Source organism: Ovis aries, chromosome 7 (genome assembly GCF_016772045.2).
Source record: "Ovis aries strain OAR_USU_Benz2616 breed Rambouillet chromosome 7, ARS-UI_Ramb_v3.0, whole genome shotgun sequence".
NCBI lineage: Eukaryota > Metazoa > Chordata > Mammalia > Artiodactyla > Bovidae > Ovis > Ovis aries.
Window position 1 is genome coordinate 44229359 of NC_056060.1, and position 20573 is coordinate 44249931.

A 20573-nucleotide genomic window follows, 5' to 3' on the forward strand; every position below is an offset into this window, starting at 1 on the left:
GCTCTCCCTGATTCTGTTCCTCCCTCAAGTGTGAGAACCACTGGTGCAAAGGAAAGAGGAAGGAAACACACCCAAGATCTAGGTCATTATCGTTGACCATTATCACTGACCACCAAGGCAACAAAAGGGAAATAAGATAGATTATGTCATTTTCATTATCTGAAATGAGGAAGGCTATAGGTTTTTCAGGGTAGACAGACGTGTTCATGGTACTAATTTCTGAAAGAAAGCCACTGCCTGCTGCATCCTGTTCCAAAGGACACTAAACAACATAATGGATAACTGGGGGGGGGGGGCAGGGAAGATGCTTTGCATCCCTAAAGGGGATTTGTTGTGCTGGTCACCCCAGGAGCTGCAGTCTATCCTGGGGATGCCAGGCCCACTCTGTAGCAGGAACTGATCACATTCTGATGCCATCTTTTCCTGAAATCAGCCAGTAGAATGGTCATCACCAGGAGGAAGAGTGGGGTGACTCTGAGTAAAGGGCCATGTGTAGGGGATGAGGGGTTGCCTCTGTGGTGAGTTTGAAGGTATTGCCTGAATTGAATGCCTGTGTGACCGAAGGGGCACATGGCACTCCCCTTTAGTGTACCCTTAAGTCACAGCTTAGTAACAGGCAGAGGAGAGGTAAGGAAAAAACTGGTTAACACCGTCTGATGCTACAAAAGACCTAAAGTTCCTTTTGGACAATACAATCAGGGCAGATGTTTGCAACATACATGACAAAGAGTTCAGGTCACAAATATGTAAAGAGCTTTTATAAACAATAAGAAAAAGGCAAACACCCCAGTGGAAAAATAAGCAAGGAGGCATGTATAAGGCAGTTCAGATTACCAACATGCATAGGAAAAAGATGTTCATTCTTACTAGTAATCAACTATAAGTTAATAATAAATTTAATTCATCAGATATAATCAGATATCATCTTTCAGATAGGAAAATGGTAAAGCTGAAAAACACAGTGAACAAGTTCAAGGGGTTATTTAGGACTGTTAGGAGTATTATTGAGACAATCTTCCTGGGAGATAATTTGTCAAGTATCATAAACCTTAAAAATGTAAGTAACTTTTGACCAAGGGTTCTACCTGGAACTTACCTTCAGAAAAGATAATCAGGGATGTACACAAATATTTACATATAGTAGTATCTATAACAGTCTTAATTATAGTAAAAATTAGAAGTAATATAAATGTCCAGGGACTTCCCTAGTGGTCCAGTGATTAAGACATTGGAAGTAGCCTTCCAATGCAGGGGGCATGGGTTCTATCCCTGATTAGGGAACTAAGATCCCACATGCCATGTGGTGTGCCAAGAAAAGGATACTATAAATATCCAAAATTAAGAATTTGCTTTAAAAATCATGGTTTATTAGTAAGGTGGCATATTATTTAAAATCAGGAGTGAAACGCTATTTTCAGTAATGTGAGTAATATTCATGATCTATTGTTAAGTAGAAAAAATTTTTAAAGCAGTTTCCAAAATAGTACATACGACATCATCCCAGTCCCATTAAAAAAATGAACAAACAAAAAAGACTATAGTATGTGCTGAAAAAAAATCTGAGAGAGCAGATACCGAAATGATAACAATGGTTATCTCAGGAAGCTTCCTCTTTGTGCTTTTTAAAAATAATGAGCATGCTCCTTTTGTAATAAACAACTATCAAGAACGTGTTCTTTTCCTAGTGAGTCTGCCGGTGAGGTGCTCTGGTTGCACAGAGGGCTGGCTGTGAGTGACAAGTCCTTCACTCACTTCCTGTTGCCTCGGTTTAGCTTTTCTTTTCTGCAAGTAGGCAGAATACCTACTTCATGCTCAGTGTTCAGCAGACCCCATCAGATGAGTAGGACAGTTCTTACTCCCCAGGCTCCGACGGGCTGGTTGCTGGTTAAAGTGAATGCCTTGGTCATTTGTCATGGAAGTATCTCTGCCATGTGATGTGTTCAGCATTTTGCTGGATATGAAGGTGGTGCCAGGGCATCTTGCTGAGAGCCTGAGATCTGTTCTTTTTTTTTAAAGAAAAATCTTGGCTGTGTTGGGTCTTTGTTGCGATGCGCAGGCTCTTCACTGCTGCATGCGGGCTTTCGCCAGCTGCAGCGAGCAGGGTCTTCTTTCTACTCGCAGTGGCTTCTCTCGTTTCGGAACACAGGCTCTGAGACACGTGGCTTCAGTAGCTGCAGGATCCTCGGGGCGTGTGGACCGTGGGGATGCTCAGAGTTCACAGGAGAGGGGCTGGGACAGAACTCTTGGCACTAGGGAGGTCTGGCCAGTTGGGAGGGAGCCATTATAGCAGATATGAGGGATGACCCTGTCCCTACATGGTAATAACAGAACCTCAACCTGCCTGGATCGTCCCATCTTCCTGTTTTAGTCCCTTTCTTGCTCTGCAGCATGAGCTCATGCCAGAGATCACACCCCTGATGGTCCAATCTCCTGGGCTTTGCTCAGGCTGTGAAGGCCAACTGGCTGGTGTTTCTGGGATCAAGTGAGCTGACCTGTGTTGCTGAAGTTCTTTTCATTAATCAAACGTACATCTGATTGTCAGGAACTTGGGTGGTGAGAGGGGAACCCTACCCAAGTGAACGTTGTTGGCTGCTGGCCACTTGTCTTTTCCTACCACCCCCACAAAGAGGAGAGGAAAGGCCAAGCTCAGCTTCCTGATAGACTTCCTCGAGAAAGTGGTCACTTGACGGGGAGGAAGTGAGGAAGTAATGTGTTGACTCAGGGCCTTCCCAGAATAAAGCATTTGTGTTTCACTCTGGCGCTAGCCAGCTGATTCCTTTTTGCCTATCTGAATTCAGCTTTCTCTGTCTGTTGGGCTGCACCCTATAGGCCTGCAAACCCTGTACTTGCCCAGCTTCAAGACCAAAGAAAGAGCCTGGAGTCAGCAACAGAGACATCAGTGGCTTAATGGATCAGGTGGGATGAATCTTACATGGCTGAAACGAGGTCCTGGAGCAACATCTCCACATGTACAACAGATAGCAAGCAGGACAGGGCAGCAGTCTTCACTCCTGATGGGAGGTGGAAGGTTACCAGTTATAGAGGGAATTGATGTCAGGTTGGCTCATCAGTTACCAGGGAAACCAGCAGTGGCCCATGCCCCTCACTGCTCCTTTCATCAGCTATCATGGTGGAGATGTTCTGATTTAACGATTAGAACAATCACAAGCTGAGACTAGCGGCAGCTATGTAGGCATTCACTGATTAGGCTCTAAGATTAAGAGAGAAATTCAGTGAGGTGAGTAGGGCGTAGGTGAGGCAGGGACTGATGGAGCAGGGGATGTGCAGAGAGCAAGAGAACAGCCATCTTGAGTGGCCTGATCATACGCTGTCAACCTGGTTCAAATCCCACCTGCTCCTTAAGACTTCCCCTGACTCCCCTTGGCCAATACTTCTCCCTCTGCTGAACTGCTGCAGGACTTGCTGTTGCCCATGCACTTGACCCTATGGCAGCTATTTCTAGACATCCGTGCCGTATTTCTTTTTCCATGAGCATTTGTCTGATCTCTCCAGTTGACTATGAGTCCTTCAAGTTATGGGGGTATGTCTGATCTGTAGCATTTGGGGCACTGATCCATACATGAGGGATGGAGGAGGAAATTAGTAAATAGATGGATTGGTGAATGGACAGTTAGGTAGATGGGTGGATGGGTAGTTAGGTGACTAGATGGACAGGTGGGTGGATGGTGGGTGATGGGTGGTACCTTCCATGGCTAACACTTCAAGCCATAGTAGCCTACCTCATGTCTGTGTCGAGAATCTAGACTCCAGACTAAGGGAAATACCAGAGGACACTGAGCTATATTTTCAGTGAAAACCTTCCTCCAAAAAGCCAAGTCCAAGTTGAACTGAGCTTAATTAATTTCAGGCCTTGGGCCTGTGCGCTCCTGTTCATTTGACACCATCAAAACATGCTTAGACTTAAAAATAGATTCCAAAATGTAATCATAGCTCAGCCTGACTTGGCTCTGCTCAACAATTCCTTCCTTTTTGTGCTTTAGGAATTTTTTCTGTGTGCCTCCCAGCCCCCAAATAAAGAGTCAAAGGAAGGAAGTTAGTCTGAGGGACAGGGAACTGAATGAGCTAAGCCGTGCAGGCAGCTGCCACTAGCCAGCACAGGCAGACACCTGTGACGTGATGGATAGGGGCTATTTGTAGGTCAGGGTTTAGCTCCCTGGAAACTTCTGGTTCCTGATACTTAATCCCAAAGTGTGTTCCTTACTGTTGATCCTGAGTTTGGTGTGGTCAGAGTAACTTTTTTTTTTAACATTTCCTTATGTGTTTATTCTGGCTGCACTGGCTCTTAGTTGTGGCAGCAGCATCTTTAGTGAGCACTTAGTTGCAGCAGGCAGGCTCTAATCCCCTGACCAGGGATCAAACGTGGGTCCCCTGCATTGGGAGCTAACCACTGGACCACAGAAAAGTCCCAGAGTAACTCTTGAAAAGAATAGATATAATTTTGAGAATTATCTCATCAGTGTTTTATGTTTCTCCTTTTTTTTCCCTCCCTTTTTCCTTACAGTTTGAAATTGCTTTGGGATCATCAAAGAGCATGCTTCCATGCTCTTGAGTAGACTTCTCAAATCATGTTCCCTGAAACCCTTGGGTTCCAGAAAGCCCCTTTGGGCATCATGTGGTTGGGTTCTGAGTAGGTAGCCTGTGAGTTGTTGTTGTTTAGTCGCTAAGTTGTGTCTCTTTGCAACCTCATGCACTGCAGCACTCTAGGCTTTCCTGTCCTTCAGTGTCTCCCAGAGTTTGTTCAGATTCATGTCTATTGAGTTGGTGATGCTGTCTAACCATCTCATCCTCTGCCACCTTCTTCTCCTTTGGCCTTTGCTCTTTCCCAGCATAAGGGCCTTTTCCAATGAGTCGATTCTTTGTATCAGGTGGCCAAAGTATTGGAGCTTCAGCTTCAGCATCAGTCCTCCCAATGAATATTCAGAGTTGATTTCCTTTAGGATTGACTGGTTTGATCTTCTTGCAGTCCAAGGGACTCTCAAGAGTCTTCTCCACCACCACAATTCAAAGGCATCAATTCTTCAGTGCTCAGCCTTCTTTATGGTCCAACTCTTAGTATCTCTCTCCAAAAAGAAGCACTGCTTTTTCTATGTTTTACATAGTGAGCTTCTTTGCACAGTTTGTTAGAGAGAGGGTTCCACACCTCAAATAAATCTTAAAACCATCATCATGAGACTAGAAAGTTATGGGCAACATGGTCAGGGATGGGAAGTGGGCTCATAGACAGTGGTTTGGCTCACATGCTGGGAGCAAAGGCCCTTTGAACAGCCCTGGGCCTCTTGTGTTTGCCGCTCTTGTGCTGGTATTTCTGTCTGCTGCAGCTCCACATGCCACATGGCTGGGCTGCTGATCCCACGGGTCTCTCATTCCTTGCTTGCACACCTAGTTCCTGACATGCTGCCCCCCTGGCATCTCGTAAACTTTTGCTCCTTATTCTCATCTCCTGGGCCTGGAATCTTGACTTGCCATGTGTTCCCCCTTCTGGGAACCTTATATTTCTTCACCCTATTTTGGCTTCCTGAATATCTGATCCCTTGTTTACCCTGACCTCAGATGACTGTGTCCAGAAGTGTTTTCTGCCTTCCTGGATCCTGGCACCACTCGGGGACCCTGCCTTTCAGCTGCCTCAGTTTTCCCCCACACAGTCTTTTTAAGCTGGGATCTGAGGATGGGGTTCACAGGTGCTAAATCAGGTTCAAGGCTGGGACTGGAAATGGAGACCATGATCCAGATGTGTCAATCCACTGGCTGGAAGGAATAATTCACATTCACAGAGAGAGAGTTTCCTTAGTGCTTTCACATAGCTATCTCATTTCTTTCTCATTATAACATGGTGAGATTGGAATATTCTTTTGGCGGGCATATAAATATACATTTGCTAAATGAGAGAGGAGACTAACTTCTTGCTATAGAATTTCAATTAACTGATGTAAATCTTTCACCCTTAAAAATACCACAGCTCCACACTATTGTATATAAAATAGACAACCAACAATCACCCACTGTATAGCACAGGGAACTCTACTCAGCAGTCTGCATGACCTAAATGGGAACAGAATCTTAAAAAGAGTGGTGGTGGTTTAGTCACTAAGTCGTCTCTGATTCTTGTGACCGCCCCCCCCCCCCCCCCCGCCCCCGCCCACCGACTGTAGCCTTCCAGGCTCCTCTGTCCATGGGATTCTTCAGGCAAGAATACTGGGGTGAGTTGCCATTTCCTTCTCTAGGGGATCTTCCTGACCCAGGAATCAAACCGAGGTCTCCTTCAATGCAGGCAGATTCAGAAAGAGTAGATACATGCATATATATAACTGATTCACTCTGCTGTATAGCAGAAACTAATGCAACATTGTGAATCAACTATAGTTCAATAATATGTATATATATGTATGTATATATATTATAAAAGAAAGAATACTACAACTGCCTCGTCTTAAGTGTGGGCAGCACACAGTGACTTCATTCCAAAGAATGGAGTGTCAGGGAGCAGGATAACTTTACAGTGGAAAAAGCCTGCAAATAAGACCTCAGCCAGGTGATCAAGGTTAACATCAACAGTAATAAGTCATATTGATAGTGTGTATCTTAATATGACATGAGAATAGTCCTTTACCTCTGTGGTCTTCCTTTCAAAATCCCTTAAGATTTTAAATCCCCAAATCCTAATTATGAGAAAACTCAATCAAACTGAGAAACTTCCTACAAAATGCCTTACTCAAAATGTGAAGGCATCAAAAACAAGGAAAGTCAAGGAAGCTGTCACAGCCAAGAGAAGCCTAAGGAGACAATGATGACTAAATGTAGTATCCTCAGTGGGATCCAGATAGTTTTCCTTTGTGTGAATTCCTAGGCACCGAGCCACCGTCTCATGTCTCTTTGGGGCCTGCAGAATTCATTCCTCTGGAGTTCTGTTTTCTCAATTAAAATTTGATGTATCATCCAAAATCTTAATGCAAAAGTTCACTTTGCATTTAATAATATTTATTTCAACTATTACTTATCTTGGTGTCACAGAGGGCTGTCTGACCTCCATGGTCCCAGTGGGGGAGGGTTTCTCATTCAGGTAAAGGCATCGGATAACTGCAAAACAGACTATCCACCTGCTGCTAGTTTCCTTTCTTCAGGAGGGCCAAGGATGCCCTTGGCCAAGACCCCATCCTGGAGCTACATCTGCCCTGAATTCACAGCTGGCCCCCATGCACATGTTCAGGGCTTGGCAGGGACACTGCAGCCTGGGCAGACACTGCAGATGAAAGGTGAGATTGGAATATTCTTATATCTGTGTTGCACACAAGGAAACTGAGGGTCAGAGTCACATGATTTACTAAAAGTAATAGAGCTAGAAATAGAACCTCGGTCTATTGACTGTAAATCCTGGAATTACGTCTAGGAGACCAGAAACAGATTTTTTGCTATGGTGATGGGAGGAATATCTTTGTTCATGGGAGTGGCGGACTGGAGATGGGATGTATTGAAAAGGATGGTGTGTTTGTGTGCGGTGTGTGTGTGTGTGTGTGTGTGTGTGTGTGTGTGTGTGTGTGTAAGGTGAGGGTGGGGGGCACGCTAAGAGGCCGGGTCAGTCAAGTTTGGCCAGGCAGAGGAGTGGGGAGGTGGCTGGTGACACCATCCCCAGACGGGCTCTTGCCCTGGGATCAGGGGGGGGTCCTCTGGGATTGGGCTGATCTGGTTCCTGTGGACTGTGGATTTGAGCTCCTCCTGCTCACGCCTTTGACACATGCTGGCTGAAGGTTCCATTCCCCCACTTCCCGGGCTGCACCTGGGGTGGCCTTGACTGGAAACTTCTAAGCACTGTCCGGCCCTGTGGCACTGCACACCTGCAGGGTAATTCCAGAGTAGTCGTGGCCCATTGTTCTCCAGTGTGGGAAGAGGAACTGCAGTGACTGCTTGGGGGAAGCGGGAGGAGGAACCTGGGCCCCACACCCCTCTGACCTGGAGCACTTCCCACTTGATACCTCTCACCTCCCATGACATCTCCTCCCTGGTCTGTATTTTGCGCAGCTATGCCTCACCTCCACTTTGATCAACTGGGGACTTTGGGGCGAGTTACTAGATTCATGGGCACTTTAGAGTTGACTGAGAGAGAGAATGAGTTAGACCCACTCTATCCATAAACCTTAAAAACGCCTTTGGCAGTCAGCCCTGGGGCGTTGTAAGAACAAGTCTAGTTGGCCATAGCCAACCTGGTGGGAGTGGGTGGACTGTAGGAGTAGTCTGTCTCAATTCTGGCCATGAGAGGTACATTGTCTTTTAGGAATTCAAAACCAATGATAAAAATCAAATAAAACTTATTCTACTTTTTTTAAAAAAATGATTTTCTTTTCATAAGTAATTGATTTATTTTTGGTTGGCCATAGCCAATCTGGTGGGAGTGGGTGGACCGTGGGAGTGGTCTGTCTCAATTCTGGCCATGAGAGGTGCATTGTCTTTTGAGAATTCAAAACCAATGATAAAAATCGAATAAAACTTATTCTACTTTTTTTTAAAAAAATGATTTTCTTTTCAAAAGTAGTTGATTTATTTTTGGCTTCGTTGCAGCACGAGGGCTTTATTTAGTTGTGGCAAGCAGGGGCTACTCTCTGGTTGTGGTGAATGGGCTTCTTACTGCAGTGGCTTCTTTTGTTGCAGAGCATGGCTCTAGAGTCGGGCTTCAGTAGTTACAGCTCATGAACTCAGTAGTTATGGTGCAAAGGCTCCACGGCATGTGGGATCTTCCTAGACCAGGGATCAAACTAGTGTCCCCTGCATTGGCAGGTGGATTCTGAACCACTGGACCACCAGGAAAGTCCCCAGTCTACTTTAAAAACAACAACAACTGTTTATTTACTTGACTGTATCGAGTCTTAGTTGAGGTACATGGTGTCTTTGTTGAGTCACACAGGATCTTTCATTGCAGCGCATAGAGGGTTCCATGGGGCTCCACGAGAGCCTGATAGCATGTGGGATCTTAATTCCCTGAGCAGGGATCAAACCTAATTCCCCTTCATTGCAAGGTGGATTCTTAACCACTGGACCACCCAGGAAGTCTCCTCAAATCAGTCTACTTTTTATTATCACCATGCATTGGCAATTGTTAGTAATATCAATGATAAAATTCTCCTCTGTTCTGGGGTGGGCCCCTTCCTTACTGCTTGGTACATCACTGCTGGCTAGTTACCTCGAGAGTCTCACTGAAGCTGGAGTTGGTTGACATGACTTTATGTCCTCGTCCCTCTATCAGGGCCTGCTACCTGGTCCAACTCGCAAGTCACTTAACCTTCCTAAGCCTCTGTTTTCTGATCTGTAAAATGGAGCTAAGAATGGTGCTAGCAATATTTAAGAGAGGATAAAAGTAAAATTAGCTTGAAGAGAGAAAAGCTGGATGTAAATGTTGTGATGTCCACATTGCTATAAAAAATCTATCCCAGGTGTGAGATTTAGCTCACACCCAGATTACTCTTCTTTGGTGGTAAAGAATTCAGGGACAGTTGAGCCGGGCTCTTCCCTGAAACTTAGGAGCTGGTTTTGAAAAATATTGTTTATTTATTTTATTTTGGCTGTACTGGGTCTTCCTCGAGGTACATGGGTTTCCCTAGTTCTGGCACAGGCTTAGCTGCCCCATGGCATTTGGGATCTTAGTTCCCCAACCAGGGGTTGAACCTACGTCCCTGAATTTTTTTGAAAATAATTTAATTAATTAATTAATATTTATTTTTGGCTGTTCTGGGTCTTCGCTGCTGTGTGGGCTACTCTCTAGTTGTAATGCACAGGCTTCTTATTGTGGTGGCTTATCTTGGGCAAACAGGCTTCAGTAGTTGCAGTACGTGAGCTCAGTGGTTGCAGTTTTTGAGCTCAAGAGCACAAGCTCAATAATTGTGGCTCACAGGCTCAGTTGCTCTGCGGCATGTAGGATCTTCCTGGATCAGGGATCAAACTCGTGTCTCCTGCACTGGCAGGTGGATTCTTAAACACTGAGCCACCAGCGAAGCCCCTGGAAGGCAGATTCTTAACCACTGTACCACCAGGAAGGTCCCAAACCATTTTTGAGTTCTGAGAAGCAGTTCCAGGTTTACTCCTCCTCATCTGATTCCTGGACAGACAACAGGAGACCCTGATGGGGTGGCCCTGCTTCCCCGGGGCCCTGCCAAGTCCTGTCTGTGACACTAATCTTCACACAGCCTGCTCTGTCCTCCAGGGACACTGAATAAGGGAGGAGCTGGGTCCTCTGTCAGGAAGAGGGGCGTGTTCCTGATATAATTGCAGGAGAGCTGTTGGGAGGAGCAGGGAAATTAGGTCCTGTGTCTTGCGGATTTTCTGTCCTTCGTGAAACTCTCCTGCGTGACTTTTGCAAACCAGCCTCAGGCACAGAGTTCCACCCAGTCCTGCCTCCTGCCTTTCTACTAGTCGGATGGCTTAGTCCTTTCTGGAGAGTTATCTCTGATTTCCCCTGTGAGGTGGTCAGGCTGGGTTTTCTCATTCTCATTTGACAAGGGAGGACCTTGAGGCCCAGGGAGGTGAACAGACTACCCAGGCTCATGACCAGTTAGCAGCTGGGATCCGGCCAGAACCCAAGACTCCAGACATCAGCCCAGAGATGGAATTTGGAGAGTGAAGAGAAAACACTGCTCAGAGTTGTCGTGGACTCTCGGGAACCTTCTTTCTTTTGGCTGTGCCACACGCTTATGGGAACCTGGGGGTTGAATCCAGGCCATGGCAGTGACACCAAGTCCTAACCACTGGACTGTCAGGGAATTCCCCTCAGAAGCTTTCTGGCAGGTGAAGGAAAATGGACTGAAAAGGCAGCTCCTTGTCCAAGCCCACAAAGCTTTGGGGGCAGGTCAGGGTCAGAAATTGGACCTCGTGACTACCCTCCCTTTGCTGCATTAGAGTTAGGAACCGACTGTTGGAGGGATAGGCTCTGCGTATGTGCATTGTGTTTCAGTATTCCCAGGATTTTTAAATCTGTGTTGACAGTCACTTCCCTTATGATTGGCTGGCTCCCCTCTGCTCTGTCTTAACCTAGAGGGGCTCTCCCTGTCTACCCCTGGTCCTATAGCATAGCTGAGCAACTCCTGCACCCTTGGGGCTGAATTTCTGGCTTCAGAGCCTTCCTAATGGGCAGAAAAAGGCCCATAACCATCACTGCTTCCATCTGCCTATGGGTCTGCCAGTGCCTTCTGATGGGTGTGACAGAGCCATCTCAGGTCTGGCTTTTGTGTCTCTACTGTGGGTACAGGGACCAGGGGATGTCCCACAGCAAACTTCCGTTCCTGTTACTCCCCAGAGCCCAGGGTCCTCTTCTGTCTTGATTTGCAAATCAAGCAAAACCTGTCCTGGTGAAACAGACAACACTCCCATCTCCCTTTTCTCTCCTCTCTCCCTCCTTCTCATGGTCAGATCAAAGATCTAAGGGAGAGGGTAATATATCAATACTGAGAAGGACAAGGAATAACATGAGTTACAGTGGTGTACTTTTTTTCATCTGGGAAAATGGAGATTGTCAGAGGACTGTTGTAACTCGGTGGTTCTCAGCCCTGGCTACACATCGGGGTCACCCAGAAAGCTGATTTATTTATGTTTGGCTGCACTGGGTCTTTGTTGCTTTGTGCAGGCTTTCCCTAGTTGTGGCGAGTAGAGGGCTGCCCTTCATTGCAGTGCTTTGGCTTTTTACTGAGGTGGTGTCTCTTGCTGTGGAGCACAGACTCTAGGTGCGTGGGTTTCAGTGGTTACAACTTGAAGGCTCTAGAGTACAAGCTAAGTAATTGTGCCGCACGGGCTTCATTGTTCTGCTGCATGTGGAATCTTCCTGGACCAGGAATCAAACCTGTGTCCCCTGGATTGGAAGGTGGATTCTTATCCACTGCACCACCAGGAAAGTCCCAGAAAGTTTTAAAAAAAATCTTGATTCCCAGTCTGAGTAAATCAGAAGCTTTGGAGGTGGATCCAGGCAGCAGTAACTTTAAGATTTCCCAGTGATTCTGGTGTGCCACCAGGGTTGAGAACCACTGCTCTAAGGATGAATAGAGTTGGTGAATTGCTTAAAATGAAGATAAACCCAAAATTGAGAGTGCACTGGAATCATCAGAGAGTAGGGTGGGGTGGGGATGTGTGTTAAAATTGCACTGATGCCCTGGCCACACATTGCAGTCCATGTGAATCAGTGACTTACTTCTGCCTTCACATGAGCAACAAACTAATAACAGCAATACTGCTGCTGCTACTGCTAAGTCACTTTAGTCGTATTTGACTCTGTGAGACCCCATAGACGGCAGTCCACCAGGCTCCCCTGTCCCTGGGATTTTCTAGGCAAGAACACTGGAGTGGGTTGCCATTGCCTTTTCCAGTGCATGAAAGTGAAAAGTGAAAGTGAAGTCACTCAGTCGTGTTCGACTCTTCCCGACCCCATGGAATGCAGCCCACCAGGCTCCTCCGTCCATGGGATTTTCCAGGCAAGAGTACTGGAGTAGGTTGCCATTGCCTTCTCCAACAGTGATACTAGTCACTGTTTATTAGATTTGCCTGCAGGCCAATGTGATGTATTTTTTTTTAATTAAAAAAGTATTTATTTACTTGACCGTGCTGGGTCTTAGTGGCAGCGTGTGGGATCTTTTAGTTGTGGCCTGTGGGATCTAGTTCCCTGACCAAGGATCGAACCTGGGCCTCCTGCATTGGGAGCATTGAGTCTTAGCCATTGGACCGTCAGGGAAGTATCCCCTGACATATTCCCAGTCCTCACAGTTTCTTGGCAGGCAATCACAGTTCCCATTTTACAGATGAGGAAACTGATGCACAGAGAGGGTGACCACTGGCCCCAGGTGACAGTGTAAGTCTCCTGAGACCAGGCCTGTCTGACCTGGAAGCCTGCTCCTTGTGCCCAGGGCTGGCCTAGTGGAGCATATACTCCACACATTCCAGTACTTGTTCAAGGAGAGAGGAAACCAGCGAGTGGTCTTGGCTCCCTTTGAGGCTCCCCAAGGCAATGGCACCCCACTCCAGTACTCTTGCCTGGAAACTCCCATGGATGGAGGAGCCTGGTAGGCTGCAGTCCTTGGGGTCACTAGTCGGCACGACTGAGCAGCTTCACTTTCCCCTTTCCCTTTCATACATTGGAGAAGGAAATGGCAAACCCATTCCAGTGTTCTTGCCTGGAGAATCCCAGGGACGGGGAAGCCTGGTGGGCTGCCGTCTGTGGGGTCGCACAGAGTCGGACACGACTGAAGTGACTTAGCAGCAGCAGCAGCAGGGCAAGTTGAGTGGAGGACCCTTGTCTCGCAAAGAGAGGGAAGATGAGTGGCATTGGCTGGCATTTGGCTCTGTGTTAGTCATCCACTCTCAAAATACCTCCTTTTGGCGGGAGGAGGATGCCTGCTCATGTTAGGCCTGACCCCAGTCACCTCTAGTTGCCTCAGCTGCTCTCACAGAGAGAACACTCAAAAGCAAACACTCATTTGCTTTTTGAGAGTTAGAGGAATTTTTCAGGCATGTGATACAGAAAAATGCCTCTGTTTCCCTCTAAGGAGAAAGGAAAGCTTTTTTGTCAAGGTGATCTGAAATATTTAGCTCTGCTTTATAAAAATCCTCTGCCTCCACCTCTCTGCTCCATAAACTTAAACAAATAGTTTTAAATCCTTACACGTTGGCTTTCCCATCCCTCAGGGCTGCTGATGCCAGACTCCTTGAGGTGTCAGGGAGGAGAGGAGCGTGGCCATCCTGACTCGGAGATGCATAGCTGCCTGGGACTCGAGGCTTTGTCCAGTGTTTGCAGGCACCTGCTAAGGGACCTGATGTCCCACGGCCCAGAGCTGCTCCCAGGGACCAGAGATCTTGCTGAATGTGTTCCCTCTGACTTTGGGAGGCCTGATTTAACCCCACTTGCATCAGCCCCTTGTGTGTAGCCACCCCAGAACCAGTATTTGGGGCATAAATAGCTGAAATTTTAGAGTTAGCAGACAGTGTGCTATATACCTGGCTCCACGAAGCCTTCCCAGCCCAGCCACTGGAGCCCTCTCCCTCCCCAGAGCTCCATCTGTACCTGATGTCTGCGTCTTTGGTCCCTGCCCCTTGCTGTGCAGGCAGAGCCTGGCACAGAGTACATGCTCAGGTAGCGCTGGGTAAAGGCGGAAGAGGGGATGGAGGGATGTGTGAACAGGTGTTTGGTGACATCTCTACGATGGTTGCCATAGAAAGCTGTTTAAGGGTTGGCATCTCTTATTCCTTACTTGCTCTACTTGAGGGTCTGTTTTTTTGATCACTTGAATTTATTCTGAAGCTGTCTCACTGAGGATTATTCTAGTAATGGAGTGATTCAGATGTACTACTAGTTTCTGAGGCTGAGGCAAACATAGTAAGTCCCCTACATATGAACCTTCAAGTTGCAAACTTTCGAAGATACAAACGTGCGTCGCATCAGTGTCAGGTGTGAGTGAAATTGCAGCTTGCACTCCATCTCCTGTTGCTGATGACCCTTCAGCTCTACCCTCTCCCACCTCCTCTCTCTCTTCTAGTCAGTAACTCTTCTTGCCAGTTCATGCAATGCCAGCCCCTGTATACCAGCTATTGTACTGCACTACTGTACTTTTCTAGGTACTATACTGTAAGACTAAAAATGTTTCCTTTGCTATGTTTTTTAATGTATTACTTGTGTGAAAAGTATTATAAACCTATTACAGTACAGTACTATATAGCTGATTGTGTTAGTCAGGTACCTAGGCTAACTTTGTTAGACTTACAGACAAAATGCGTTTACAAACAGGCTTTTGAAATGGAACTGTTTCTTATGTAGGGGACTTACTGTATCCAGAGCACTTTCTTGTGTGTAACTTTTACCCCAGCACTACTAAGAAGAGTACATCCAAAGTGCGGAGTCTGGCAGCCCCTTGTTAAGCCATTAAGCTGAACCTTAAATTTTTTATGATTTCTGTCTCAAGCAGTAGGTATTGTGGGTGTCAGGCAAACCTGGGACATTGGTGGAAGGGAAATGGGAGGATCCCCAGGAGGGTGGCCATTGGGTAGTCTCCAAAGACTGAGAGTGGTCCCCAATGATTGCCTTAACCTCACCCCCAGTGATGGTGAAGGCCGCTGCCCTTCCCTGGGTGTGTGTGTGGAGGGGGCTGCCTTTAGAGCACTCAGAAAGGCTGGCCTGGGAATACCTGCCACTTTGGCAGGTTTCTGCATACAGGTTTCTCAGGAGGCAGGTAAGGTGGTCTAGTATTCCCATCTCTTTAAGAATTTTTCATTTTGTTGTGATCCACATAGTCAAAGGCTTAGGCATAGTCAGTGAAGCATAAGTAGATATTTTTCTGGAGTTCTCTTGCTTTTTCTATGATCCAACAGATATTGACAATTTAATCTCTGGTTCCTCTGCCTTTTCTAAATCCAGCTTGTGCATCTGGAAGTTCTTGGTTCACATACTGCTAAAGCCTAGCTTGAAGGATTTTGAACATTACCTTGCTAGCATGTGAAATAAGCACAATTGTACAGTAGTTTGAACATTCTTTGGCGTTTCCTTTCTTTGAGGTCAGAATGAAAACTGACCTTCTCCAGTCCTGTGGCCACTGCTGAGTTTTCCAAGTTTGCACCATTTCATGGATGCTGTCTAGGTCCCTGAAGTGAAGGATTCAGGCTCAGCCCTGAAGAGCACTAAGCATAGTCTTGACTCCTTCACCTGTCTTAGCAGCTTTGTGAACAGTGGGCAGGGTCCTCGGCTCTTTGGCCTGGCTTTGCCATTAACTCTGTGATGACCTTGGGTGAGTCACTTGATGTCTCCTGTGCCTCAGTTTCCTAATGTTTTACAATTCTCTGGTGCTATCTGGGCCTCCCTGGCAATTCAGCTGGTAAAGAATCCACCTGCAATGCAGGAGACCCTGGTTCGATTCCCAGGTTGGGAAGATCCACTGGAGAAGGGATAGGCTACCCACTCTAGTATTCTTGGGCTTGCCTGGTGGCTCAGCTGGTAAAGAATCTGCCTGCAATGCAGGAAACCTGGATTTGATCCCTGGGTTGATAAGATCCCCTGGAGAAGAGAATGGCTGCCTACTCCAGTATTCTGGCCTGGAAAATTCCATGGACCATCTGTCTTCTAACCATGACAAACACCCACCGTGGTTACTAACAAAGTTAGGGTGCCTCCACCCCATTCCCACTTCCATCGGGATGCCCCCAGCCCCGCTGGCATAGCCTCTGGCCCTGTCTTTGAGTGCTTTAGCCTGGTGTTTGCTCTGTCCTCTTATTGTCTGAGCCGCTACCTGGCTCGAGTTAGGAAACTGAGGTTTTATTTGTTGGGAAGGGTTGGAAACCAAGGTGCAAACGTGAGACTAGAGAGGTGCTGTCTCCTTACAATTCTAAACAGATGAGTGTGTACTTGCTTCCAGACAAGGGAGGCCCAAACAGATGATTGCTACTATTAGCAGTTTGACTGTGCTGACTGTTTTTACTGTTCATTCATTCCATACCTTGTGGCTTGTAGGATCTTAGTTCCTTGACCAGGGATCAAATCTGAACCCCCTGTAGTGGAAGTTCAGAGTCTTAACCACTGGACCATCAGGGAAGTCCTGCTTTTCCTTTAAAATCTTTCCATTAAGTAGTATAAACCTCTGGACCTTGTGATTTCATCTTGTGAATACAAGACAGAGGTTCTAGCTGAAGCTGTGTCATCTGGATCAAACCAGTAGCCTTGCAGGGCCTCATGTTCCCATCTGTACGCTGGGAATGACAACACTAGTACAAGGTAAAGGATTCATAGGAACAGAAAGGGAGCCCAGAACTTTCTCTGTCTCCGTCTCTAGATGATGGCCAGGTGGGGATCCTGGCTGATGACATGACTTGTCCTGCCCTGGAGGAAGGAGTTGCTGTAGCTGGGGGGTCAGGTCGCTTCTCCCATGACCGCAGTGATGACCTCATTGTGTGTGTCTGTGTCCCTGCAGCGGCCAGTTCGCCATTGTGAAGAAGTGCCGAGAGAAGAGCACGGGGCTGGAGTACGCAGCCAAGTTCATCAAAAAGCGGCAGAGCCCGGCCAGCCGGCGGGGCGTGTGTCGGGTGGAGATTGAGCGGGAGGTGAGCATCCTGCGGAAGGTCCTGCACCCCAACGTCATCACGCTGCACGACGTCTTCGAGAACCGCACCGACGTGGTACTCATCCTCGAGCTGTGAGTGGGAGCCTGGGACCCGGTGGGTAGCAGGCTTGGGCCTGGGGGGACAGAGGAGGTGCGGTCCAGCCACAGGCCCCAGAGGGAGCAGCAACCTGCCGGCCAGAAGCTCCACCCGGAGGAGATGAAGTCAGTAGGGGACGGTTACCCTCAGTTACCCGCTCCTCCGGAACCCAGGCAGCAGAGACTGAGGGCCAGGGTCTAGGTCTGGCTTTCATTGGACCCTGGAGATCAAAGGGAAGAAGTGGCGAGTGCTGGGGTCCTTTCCTGGCTGGTGAGCATGTTAGAGGGTGGACGAGGGGAGCAGGAGGGCCATTAAAGAGAGTCTGTTTTTCAGAGAACAAGCACCCTCCCAGCTCTGCGAAGCCCTTCCCCAGCCCCTCCCCAGGAAAGCCCCTGCCATTGTACTGTGTCTGATGCCTTTATTATTATTGTGCATACGGACTTAGTTGCTCAGTTGTGTCCCACTCTGTGCAACCCCATGAACTATATATAGCCCGCCAGGCTCCTCTGTCCCTGGGATTGTCCAGGCAAGAATAATGGTTATTGTAGTAACAATTATTTAGAGAGCTCCCATGGATGGAGGAGCCTAGTAGGCTGCAGTCCATGGGGTGGCTAAGAGTCGGACACGACTGAGCGACTTGACTTTTCACTTTTATGTGTTGGAGAAGGAAATGGCAACCCACTGCAGTGTTCTTGCCTGGAGAATCCCAGGGACAGGGAGCCTGGTGGGCTGCCGTCTATGGGGTCACACAGAGTCGGACACCACTGAAGTGACTTAGCAGCAGCAGCAGCTGTAAGCCCAGGTCCTTTATGTGAGTCATCTTGTTCAACTTCCTAAGAAGCTGTATTGAGGGAAGTGTTCTACTTACCCTGAGAGGACTTTGTATTCACTTTGCCAAGAATGTCTATTATCTCATTTAATCCTCATAACAATCCTATCACACAGAGACTTATTATCTCCATGTTACAGACAAGAACACTAAAGTGCAGGTCACTTATTAGATCCTACAGCCGAAGTAGCGGGACCAGGGCTGGGGCCACACTGCTTGTGTGTGTGAGGTGGGATGGCCTCGGGCTGGGCCTGCTGGAGAAGCCTTCATTCCAAGTCTGGTGGAATTTGGATGGGTAATTCCACGACTCCAGGGTTTGGTCGGGCACCTGATGTCCCTCCTGGAGACAATTCCACGGACTGGGGATGTGGGGCTCCAGCGGCCCATAGAGTCTGAGCTGGACTGTGGCACAAGTGGCAATGGCTGTGTCCAGCCAAGCAGCAAGACCCCGTGTTGGGAGTGTTCTGAGCCTCATAGGTGTGAGGCATCTCCCAGTGAGCAGAGGAGTAGTGTCATTTGTCTCAGCAGCCCCTGACTTTGTGACCTGAGGCAAGTTACCGCACACCTCTGAGCTTCAGCTCTCGTCTGTCAAGCTGGCAGCCATCCTTAACCTACCTGCAGGTTGGGTGGGCCACCTGATGTTGGAGACCATTCTAATTTGAGAACATGCTCTGGTGTTGCCAGGCTATAGATCTGTGTAGCAGATGGACATTTGCATACTCTTGCATTGGATTCTTAAATTATCCAACTCAACATTCCAGTGCACAGAATCACCCATGCTTTTCCCTCCTCTAACTTCCACAGTCCTCCATGTGTCTCCCAGGGACCTCTCAGCCAGTTGGACTAGTCATTGTACACACCTGCTTGGCTCAGACAAGCCTGAGGGCGTTCCTCCAGGATGGCCCGAGGTGTGACGCGTCCCAAGGCTAACGGTCAGCAGATGGCATGCTGGTTCCCAGCAGAGAGTGACAAGCCCACCTTTGCTGGGAAAGCCAGGCCGTTTCTTTAAGTCTATTGCCCAAAAAAACCTTATAGCAACTAAAAAAGAAGTTATATTCAGAAGCCAACCACCCAAACACCGCCGTTTATGTGTCCCTGTGGCTCCTCTCAGTCTTTACCTGTTTGTGAACAATCTCTGTACTAGTACGTTTTCCTGCTCTACTTGCCCTCCACCATTAAGTTCACATAATGCCGTGAACACTTTTTTCCTTTTCACTGACTGTATCATGTTTCCTTGAATTATATACATGTATCTCCTTGTTGTAGGACACTTGATTCTTCAGTTTCTAACCATTATAGATTTTATTGCCATAAAGCAACTTTCTTCCCATATTTTCCCATTTTCTTTTGAATTAGTTTTTTTAAGATACATGCTCAGGAATGGAGTGACCAAGCTGACATTTTTAGGCTCTTGGTGTCCTCACCAAGGACAGTCTTGGTTGACCAGTACCACCCGCAACATGGGAATATCCCATCTCCCTGCAGCCTTGCCAACCCTGGGGCATTTGTTTTAAAGCAGGGTTCATTATTTATTGTCTTTCTCTCTATATATATTGAATATGTATATATATTTGTTTTATGTACATACTTATATTGTGTGTATATATATTTTTTGGGGTGGGGGAGCCATCTTAGTTCCCAGACCAGGGATCCAACCCATGGCCCCTACAGTGAAAGTGTGGAGCCCTAACCCCAGGGAGTTCCCAAGCCCTTTATAGTTACTAAATGATATTTGCTGTTTTTTTTGTGGTTTTTTTGGTCATTTTAATTGGCATTTCTGTCATTGCTGGAGAAGTTTTCTGTTACTATCTGTTTGTAGAACCCTAAGAGTTGGGCTCTAGGGTGTTCTTGAGCTGTCCCTGTTTCTCCAAGCAGGTCACGGTCATTTCTCCAGCCACGGTTAGCGAGCAGTTACGTGCCCTCTTGTTGTGAGCCATCACCACCTAGAACGTCAGTCGTCACACTGGTCCTCCTGTGATCTGCTTGAGCTGCTCTGTCTGTGAAGCTCTGTCTGTTCATAGTTTCTCTATCTCCTCCTTTACTCTCAAGCTGTCTCACTATCTCAGGGTGCCAATCCGTGGTGCTAGGGATTGCTAAAACAGCCTTGCGTGAGCAGGGTCTGAGAGAAGGACCTTCCAGGAGAAAAGGGCTTTTCATGGGCTTTAAAAATATAGTTATTTATTTGGCTGCATTGGGTCTTCGTTGCAGCATTTGGGATCTTCATTGTGGCATGTGGGGTCTCTCATTGCAGAGCATGAACTCTCTAGATGTGGCTCACAGGCTTTAGTTGCTCTACCACATGTGGAATCTTAGTTCCCTGACCAGGGATCAAACCCGTGTCCCCTGCATTGCAAGGCAGATTCTTAACACTGGACCACCAGGGAAGTCCCTTTCCGTGGGCTTCTGTGTGACCTTGGTGACCACTGTTGAGCTACTCAGGAGCCTTCAGCCTTCTGGTCCTCACTGTGCCCTACTAGGTTCATGGGTTTGCCTGATACTTAAACACAGGTGTCAGAGCCCATCTGCTCAGTTGATATTTGCAGATTTCATGGATGGAGTTACCTCTCAGCACTGTTTTCTGGTG

The 20573-nt window shown here is 47.3% G+C and overlaps 1 protein-coding gene across 5 annotated transcripts in view; it reads left to right on the forward strand.

Annotated features, from left to right (window-relative positions):
• The window catches only part of DAPK2 (death associated protein kinase 2), a 132950-nt gene that overhangs the window by 62187 nt on the left and 50190 nt on the right, over window positions 1-20573 (forward strand). For all 5 annotated transcript variants that reach the window (XR_009601200.1, XM_042252339.2, XM_027971760.3 and 2 more), the window contains exon 3: window positions 16935-17156. Coding sequence is in view for 4 of the 5 variants with exons in the window: in XM_042252339.2 (XP_042108273.1) it covers window positions 16935-17156 (222 nt within the window). In the remaining variant the exon portion in view is untranslated. The remainder of the gene's footprint in view (window positions 1-16934; window positions 17157-20573) is intronic.